Genomic DNA, 9,333 nt, shown 5'->3' on the forward strand with positions numbered 1-9,333 from the left:
GGGTCAGTTTATCATCTCGGTAGTCCTCTGATCACATCCTCGTGAAGCAAAAGCTGGAAGTTGTTGGACGTAAACAAGCTTGTACTTAGTACGTACTATTCTACTCTCGTTCTGCACGGCTTCTCTCCCAAAGAGGTTTGAATATGGGCGCCAAATCGGTCAAAAAGCCGCCCAATTGATTAGATCAGTCACATGCTTTGTTTTGCACGTCTTCCGCTTTCAGTTGTGCAATGCGATGGGCGTGCTTTAGTAATGGTACTGAATTACTACCATTACTAAGCAAATAAGAGAATGACCAGTCAATTGGCCGGGTCACTTTATCCTTGTGAAACAAAAGTGGGAAATTGTTGGAAGTGAACAACTTGAACTTAGCACATGTTGCATTCTGGCATTCTGGCAGCCAGAATGCTATTGATCAGAAAGCTACCCAATTGATCAGATCAGTCACATGAGTTCTTCTGGCACTCATCACGCTGCTTTCAGCTGTGCAATGCGATAGGTGTGCTTGTCTGTTACCCACCATATATACTTTATCCGTTGCTCGGGAGAAGAGATGTACGTACCAACCCGTTTGATTCGCCATGGCCGCCTTCCGCCTCCTCTTCCTCGTCCTTTCCTGCGTCGCCGCTGGCTGCAACAGTGTTGTCGCTGTCGCGGTCGACGACCAGCCGCTGCCGCAGCAGGAGTTCTGCATTGCGTCGTCTTCTTCTTCATGCCCGGAAGCTGCCGTCGACGCTGAGCCGCTCAAGGAGGAGACCAGCGTGATGTACAAGGAGAAGGCCAGCTCGTTCTTCAGACATGATGGTCGCACCATCAAGGTCGACTTCGTACTCCCCGCCAGCAACAGCATAGCCGCCGCTGGGGACGAGGACCTGCAGCTGCGGCAGGAAGCCATGGCGCAGGCCATTACGGTCCTCTCCCGCTACAGCCCAGAGACCACCGACCAACAGACGCTCAAGCGGGCGATGGGGGTGGTGAACCTCGAGGCTCAGCGGTGGAAGCCCATCTTCAGGGCCGTCAACAGGGTGCTGGAGAGCGGCGCCGACGACCGCACCAAGGAGGAGGCGTTCGCCCAGGCCAGGGTGCAGCTCAACCGCGACCTCGGCCAAGAAGGTCCCAACGCCCTCAAGCTCGACTTCCGCTTTCTGTGACATGCATCGCCAATTCGCCACCTCTGCCTTAAGTTCTCTTTCGGCCTTAGCGCGCCCTAGATCTCTATGGTGTTGTTAGTCGTGGGGCGCTCCCGTCCGTGCGCTGCGGCTTGTCGCAGTTGTCGGAGCTCCACCATTATTTTCCTTCGACTTCGTTCGTCATTGTGTTTGCATTTCTTACTCAGCGAGGTGGTTATTTTCTTACTCTATTTGTTGTCCCTGTCTTTTCCATGAGTAGCAACCATGCATGTCTGATTGGTTTACTACTTCATAAAGAATTTAACTAAAACTAGAAGAACACCCGTGCGTTGTAACGGGGCCACATTAATTTAAAGAGTTCAATATTAATATTCTCATACATATCAAGTTACATTGGCGACCTTTTTACCACCAAATCCTCACACACACTCTCTTCCTCCATCTTCCTCACTCTCTCTCCCCCTCTCCATCTCTCTCTCTCTCTCTCTCTGTAACACACACACACATATCCATCTTATTGGGTACGAGACCATAATCCATCTATTTCACACACACACACGCACGTTAGTGCATAACAGTATGGATTATGTGTATTATATTTGCCACCACAACTGAGGGAATTAATTTCATGTAAATCGGCCAGCCACAGCTCCAAGAATATGCGGAGGAGGTGGCCCGGGTTGGCGTTGGCGCCGTCCGGCGCGGGCCACGGGCCCGCTTCCAAGTGCGTCTGCACGCCGGCCACTCACGCCGGGTCCTTCAAGTGCCGCTTCCACCGCACCAACTCCCAGGGCCACGGCCAGGGCCAGGGAAGCCGCCCTTCTTCGCCCCCTTCACCGGTCGTGGCCAACGCAGTGCCGCGGCACCCGGCCTCGCCGTCCTCGTCCTCCGGCACCGTCGCGACCTAGTGACGCAGCCCAAGCATGGGTCTCGAGAATCAAGAACGCTCGACAACAAAGAGGGAAGGGGAAATTATATACATGTCATAAGAAAGAGAGTTTATTTACTGCTCCCTCTATATTGTTTCCTTTATTTGGAGATTGATTACCATCCGTGAGTTAAGGTAAGGTTAATGCGATTGAGCGATTTTTTTGAAAATCAAATATTTGCTTTCTAATTAATGTGATTGAGAGATTTAAGGTAAGATTAATTAATTTAGATTTTTTAGAGATTGTTCGTGATTGATTCTACATTACTAAATAACTTGCGCCAGTATGGAAAGTTCTGATCTGTTCAGATTTCTTTCGTTGTGTGAGAGGGTGACGTGAAAATAAACCAATGAGGTGGAGGGAGGGGACAAAAAAATCTACGAAAAAAACCTGCGAAGGTGGGAGGAGGTACCAAAAAAACCATGAGAGGTTGGAAGCCGCCCTTCTTCGTCCCCTTCACCAGCCGCGGCCAACGCGGTGCCGCGGCACCCGGCGTCGCCGTCCTCGTCCTCTGGCACAGTCGCGGCCCAGTGACGCAGCCCAAGCATCGGTCTCGAGAATCAAGAACGCTCGACAAGGAGAGGGAGGGGAAAATCATATACATGTCATAAGAAAGGGAGTTTATTTACTGCTCCCTCTATGTATTGATTCCTTTGTTTGGAGATTGATTACTATGCGTGAGTTAAGGTAAGGTCAATGTGATTGAGCGATTTTTCTGAAAATCAAATATTTGTATTTTAATTAATGTGATTGAGTGATTTAAGGTAAGATTAATTAATTTAGATTTTATTTTTAGAGATTGTTTGTGATTGATTCTACATTACTAAATAACTTGCGTCAGTATGGAAAGTTTTGATCTGTTCAGATTTCTTGCGTTGTCTGAGAGGGTGACGGAAAATAAACCAATGAGGTGGAGGGAGGGGACAAAAAAACCCGCAAAGGTGGGAGGAGGTACCAAAAAAACCATGAAAGGTGGGACGAAAATAAACCGTACGAGGCTACCAACTGCTCCATTAGGAGTAGAGATACAAGCAGAATTAGTTGCCATCGCCAAATTTCAACAGAACTGAGCTGCTCTTTTGGCCTCTCTAAGACAGACACTAACGATAAAATGATCAAAATTGCAACATAAAAGAGAGCACTCTTGGTAAATCGCCACAGCCGATCCAAGGGAGTTACCACCTTTTTGCATGATGCTATGATCCTATTGCAGCCAATTTGTCCTGCAAGAATTAATCCATTAATGAGAGCACGGTCCTCAGCTGGCGCGGCAACATTAACAAACGGAATACCACTCCTTCCCGCTGCGACTAAATGACCATGATTATCTCTTATAGCCGTGCCCGTTCCTCTAGTACAAGAGTCATCGTGTAAGGATGCATCGACGTTAAGTTTGATGTAGTACTCCTTGGTCTTTCGCCATCCATGTTGATCGATCCCCGGAGATTGCTTGTTTTGACCTCTTGTGTAATTCGTCACCAAAGCCGCAGTTGCGTGAGTAGTTCTAGCCGGACATTGGATCGTTTCACTGCGAGTTGCCAGCGAGCATTCCCACCAAATATACCAAATGGCTATAGAAACTAGAATGCAAAATATCTCCGGCAAGAGAGGTGTTGTAGTAGACTTGCCCAAAAGAATTCTCTCCAAGATCGACGGTCCTTCATCATCGACAGCACAAGCACCTTCAATTATTTTAGCCATCCCAAGATTCATCCAGATAGTATGCAACAACATTTGATAATAGCATCACAAACACTCTCACAATCCTGCATGCATAATGGCCGCCAGCTGAGAACTATTTTGCATGGGATTTTTTGCAATATACCCAAGCAACGAATTACACCCAACAGAACTCTCCAACAGTTTTAAAGACAAAACTATTTCCTGCAACTTATTATTTGGTGAGCTCCCGGATTGATTGGTACGCCAATATTTCATTCCATGTTGATGATCCCACCCAACATGATATGATGATTTGACCGAAAAAATATTGTTCCTATTGAAGTGCCAAGAAACAAAGGCCTCCATCATTCCCACAACCAGAGGAATTTTGAGTATACAGTTAGCACCAATTGGCTAAACAATATTTCTAAGAAGATCCTTGTCCCAAACTATTCAATTATGATCAATCATCTTTGAAACTTTGGTTAGCACAAACTCTTCTTGTAACAATACTCCGCATGGAGCTTCTAGGGATCCATGGGTCATTCAAAATAAATCCCCCACACTCCATATATGCCCTCTTTTAAATGTTTGAACTCCTGACCATAAACTCTGCCAACTGAAGAAGCTACCTTTTTCAGTTTACAGTTCAGGAGATCCCTATTAGGAAAATATTCATTTCTTACTACCAAGGCACATAACTTTCTAGTAAGGTCACTACTAAAGGTAAATACTACAGGAAAACAACTTGCATACTATAGGACATCGCCTGAGGCGGGCCTAAATTGGCTAGCCCAGCCAGGTTGGCACCTCTATGAGGACAAAATTGATACCCTTTATGTGGTTCAGCCCAATTTAGATAGGTACCTTTTTGGGGCAAGTCGTGACCAAAAACCACCTCAGATATATATGCCTTACCAGCAGTCTTTGCCTTTTGTTTTGGTTTTGAAACAACAATCAGGGAAGGGGAGAAATCCCATCTCAATATGGTTTCATTTCAAAAGTAGATTGATCCAATTTATACAAAAAACATATCAAAAACCTTAAGAACCCAAGGGGAAATACATCTTGCCTAAGCAAGAATCCAGAAAACATAAAACAATAAACACATGAGTCTGACACAAGGCCACATTTTTTTTGGAAAAGAAGGAATACCCCCGGCCTCTGCATCATTTGATGCACACAACCACTTATGAACAAGTACAGAGTAACAATCCCCAACAAAAGTAAAAAGGAAAATTACATGACCAGAAAACATAACCAACAAAAATAGGATAAAATGCGTAAACACAAATCCTAGTATGGAATCATCGCCAAAAACAGTTGTACATGTTCCATGCTACCGTCTGACATCGGTTGCACCAAGATGCCATAAGTTCCCTCACGTCCTCATGGTGAAGTAATGGCAACACACTGATCCATCCAAACGCTTTGTAGATAAGCTGGAAAAATGAATCTTTGTTTTGTTAAACACAAAATCATTTCGATAGTTCCAAATATCTCAAAGTAGTTTAGAAACTCAGACCGAATTCGCGCCGCAGCATTGTGCTCCACCCTACCAAACGAGTTACAAAACATATTTGATATGCTAGTCGGCGAAGGAACACTAAAAGACACATGAATAGTACACCACAAAAGCTTGACAAGCGGGCAAGCTAGAAAAAGATGATGAATTATTTCCTCTTGGTTACAAAAACAACATTTTTTACTAGCTTGCCATCTACGCTTAGCCAAATTTTCCTTGGTGAGAATCACACCATGAAAATCTTAATCTTTAAAGAAACTTTGCTTTTCCAGACATGTAGGGACTGGATAACAGATCCAATGTTAATCCAGTCTGTGTACAAGGATTTAAAAGAGAACACACCCGAAGAAGATAGCGTGCAACTTCCACAATAGTTTATTTGTGGTTGCCCACCATAAATCTAACTTCACAGCCAAAATGCATGTTTAGATGCATAAAGTTAAGCAATAATAGAATCATGTGGGCACGAACGGCGACTGTAACAGGCAGCACACTGCAAACTGCGGTTCCTCTAGTTTTCTTCTTTTCGAAAAGGGGTTAACCCCCGGCCTGCCTCTGCGTAACATTATATGTAGCGCATTGTGCTAATTCATGCTACCATTTGGAAAGCAAATGTGAGGGAAGCCACCAGTCAACCGGTCACTCTTTATCACGTCGGTAGTACTAGCTCAGTCACATCCTTGTGAAGCAAAAACGAAAGTTGCACCTGAACCACCCTGTCTTCTCTCTCCATACGACTGCTGCAGAGAATGGAATCAATCAACCGACTCCACCATAGTACATAGTACTCACTCACATGCCATCCCTGTTACCAGCCATCCTGCACTTCTTCTCTCTCCATACCGCCTCCATCAGATCAGATAAGTCACACTACTTGCACAGGCCACGCGCTTTCACTGCACCAACTAACTATCAGTTGTACAATGCGATCGGTGTTGCCACTGCTACCACATCATATATACTTACCTTCCTTGTTTGTCGATCCATTGCCACCATTCATTCAAGGGGGGGAGATGGACGACCGATCGATTCGATTCGCCATGGCTGTGTTCCTCCTCCTCCTCCTCATGGTTGCTCTCACCAGTGTCCGCACCAGCGACAAGGCGAGCGTGGTGATGAGGTTTGGAGCTCACACCATCACGGTCCACTTCCAAGTTCTGTAACATGCATGCATGCATGCTGGTTTCTTAGTCAAGAGTCAAGACTCCTTAGAATAATGACGCCCCATGGACCAGGATCCTATGGGCTATGCTACTCCTTTCTGCCTTTCTTTCTTTTCATGAGTATTACCATTGTACGTTTATCAGGTTTGTCTGTGTGACCAAGCTTTATTTGCGTCTTCAATGTAGTAGTATTACTTTGTGCTAAACAATGTTTACGTTACATTTGGAAATAAACATTTTTACTACTTGTTGACATCATTTTCTGGCTTGCACAAAATTTACCCCCTTTAAGATAACTGATGGAAGTTCCCCTTTTTTTTAGAAAAGGAGGATGTACCCCCGGCCTCTGTATCTGGACGATGCATGCAGCCATATTATTAATTATTCACAGAAACCATACAAGGTGATACATCAATAAGCCTAAAACCACCATCTTGGCAACACCGTTACTACTCCTAGTCGTCCAAATAAAAAACACAACTCAAGGACTAATCGGTAAGAAAAACACAAATTGTGCCCCAGTTGCTTAATAAGAAATATGGCGTGCAGATCCCATCAGTTATGTGGCTAGGGGAACTTCCCCGCCAACCAGGGTCGCCTTTCTGATATATTTTTTAGCATTTTCAGTACTCATGCAATTTGTGTGTACTCACGCAATTCCCTGTTTATTTATTTAAAGAGAATAGCGTTTTCCTCAAAGAGGTTCCATAATTATAGGATTTGATTGCATAGCGAACATGGACGAACAGGAAGAAATCGATAATACTACATGCACGGACCAAATCAACTGGCTTTTACGGACTGAACTGCATGCACTACTTTAATTGCCCCCCCCCCTCATTTTAAGTGGTGGGCCCGCCTCACTTAACCAAATCCCAACCAATCAAATTTTAATCACTCCGTAATCCCCCTGTAAACGTCCGTGCGTCTAGCTAGCATCACTCGGAAGAAATACATGGACTCCATGGCCGATCCAGAGCACACTATGTATGCAAAGTCTGGGAGACCAGAACACCGAAGAAGTTCAGACTCTTGGATCACACAACTAAATAAGTCTAGCTCGTGTTTGTTGCTTGGAATAATCGATCGAGAAGACATGGAGAAAGTAATGAACACAGAGAGTAACAACGAAATAAGCTTACCCACCTCGCTGATTAAGGGAACACAAGCTACAGGCAAGCACAATCACAACAGGCGTCGACAAGGAAAATGGAAGGCTCAGACAAGTGCGACAGGCCACAGCAGGCAGCACGAGGACTAACAACAGCAGACAAAGACAGGGGACGCTAAGGCCCAAGGGAAAGAAAAAAAAAAAGCCAGAGGTGGCGATGTGTCATGCGTGCACGCAGGTCACACGTACTCGAAGTCCATCTTGATGGCGTCCGGGCCTTGCCCGAGCTCGCGGTTGAGCAGCGCCTTGGCCGCGGCGAACGCCTCCTCCTTGGTGCAGTCGTTGGCGCCGCTGTGCATCACCTTGTTGACGTTGTTGAAGATGGGCTTCCAGTACCGCTGCGCCTCCCGGTTCACCACCGCCACGGCCCGCTTCAGGGTCTCTGCATCAGTGGTCTCCGGGCGGTAGCGGGAAAGGACCTCGATGGCCTGTGACAGGTCTACCTTCCGCAGCTGCACATCGTCATGGTCGCCCGCAGCGGCGACGGCGCCGTTGCTGCCGCTGGCCGCGAGCGCCACAACGAGGAAGACGAGTAGGTGGGGGGACGCCGCCATGGAAAGTAAGTATACTAGACTAGTGCATTGCACAACGAGGAAGCTAAGTATATATGGTGTGGTGGCAGTGGCACCAAGAACGCATTGCCCGACTACGACTGGGGGTCAGTTGAGGCTTGCATGAAAGCAACGTGATTGACTGGCAGAAAGTGTGGCTGATCGAGGACAGATGGAGCGGCTCTGGCGCCCATGTTCCAACCTGTTATGCCTGCTGTTAGAAGGGAGAGAGGGATTTGATGAAATAGTTTAATGTATTGCTTGAGCCTCGTGGGCATATATATAGGAGTACATGATCTACTTGGAGTACAAAGCAAGCCAGAATATTTCCTAGTCTAACCTATGTTTCCTAATACAATCATGTTACTCAACATCCCCCCGCAGTCACAACGGTAGCGACGCAGACGGTGAGACTGGAGAAGAATCCGAAGGTAAGCCGACGGACACCCCCACAGTCGTAACGGTCGACGCATTGTGGAGTCGTGGCTGGAGTGGAAACCAACGAGGTTGCTCAAGCAGGCGATAGCCCTTTGTGCCGTTTGTCGATGTAGCCGAGAGCGTATGGTGGTGGAGCCGTGGTCAAGGTAGACGTGCGAAAAATGTCGTGGTCGATGTCGAGTCGGGGTAGCCGGTGTCGATGAAGTCGCCGTGGAGCCGCGGGCGCAAGGAGACGCCGAGTTAGCATGGGCGCAGCGGTGTCGAAGTAGTGGTGCGCCGGGAAGAAGATGTTGTTGACGACGCGTCGCGGCGGGGTTGCCCAACCCGGGGACACATCGTAGACGAAGGCACGCGTCGGTGTTGCCAGCACCGGGCATGCGTAGACGGACGAAGACGAAGTTGACGAAGCGCCGCACCAGGCTTGCCAGGCCCGGGGACACGTCGTGGACGAAGGCACGCGGCGGTGTTGCCAGTACCAGGCATGCGTGGACTGGGACCTGCACGAGCTGTACGCCATGTCGAAGAAGTCGGAGAGGCCAGCAGAGAAGGACTCGACGACGGTTGCGGTGCCAATCGGCGCGGGGCCAGTGTCGCCCGTGGTTGTCGGAGTAGACGAAGTGGTCATGGTAGATGACGGCGACGCTGGCGACGGGCAAATGCTGGACGAAGACGAAGAAGGTGGACGGGCGGCGGCGGCGGCTACGTGGGTAGCGGCGGCGGCGACCAAAGAAGAGCAGCGGCGGCGGCCTGACGGCGGCGGCGGC

The 9,333-nt window shown here is 47.7% G+C and overlaps 2 protein-coding genes across 2 annotated transcripts; one reads left to right on the top strand and one right to left on the bottom strand.

Moving 5' to 3' along the window:
• Window positions 1-575: 575 nt before the first annotated feature.
• Window positions 576-1,325, top strand: LOC119273267 (the record flags this gene model as incomplete). The annotated part of the gene is made up of 1 exon (XM_037554490.1): window positions 576-1,325. A coding segment is annotated over one exon (576 nt), but the record flags the coding sequence as incomplete, so codon positions are not given.
• A 6,206-nt stretch (window positions 1,326-7,531) lies between these two features.
• On the bottom strand, window positions 7,532-8,316 carry LOC119273648. The gene has a single exon (XM_037554742.1). It carries the CDS (start codon window positions 8,132-8,134, stop codon window positions 7,760-7,762), a length of 375 nt encoding a protein of 124 aa, XP_037410639.1. The 5' UTR covers window positions 8,135-8,316; the 3' UTR covers window positions 7,532-7,759.
• Between the last annotated feature and the right edge of the window lie 1,017 nt (window positions 8,317-9,333).

Source organism: Triticum dicoccoides, chromosome 3A, assembly GCF_002162155.2.
Source record: "Triticum dicoccoides isolate Atlit2015 ecotype Zavitan chromosome 3A, WEW_v2.0, whole genome shotgun sequence".
In the NCBI taxonomy this organism is placed as follows: Eukaryota; Viridiplantae; Streptophyta; class Magnoliopsida; order Poales; family Poaceae; genus Triticum; species Triticum dicoccoides.

Excerpts from the sequence above, each read along its gene's own strand:
- LOC119273648 (XM_037554742.1), bottom strand. The coding sequence starts at position 8,134 with ATGGCGGCGTCCCCCCACCTACTCGTCTTCCTCGTTGTGGCGCTCGCG.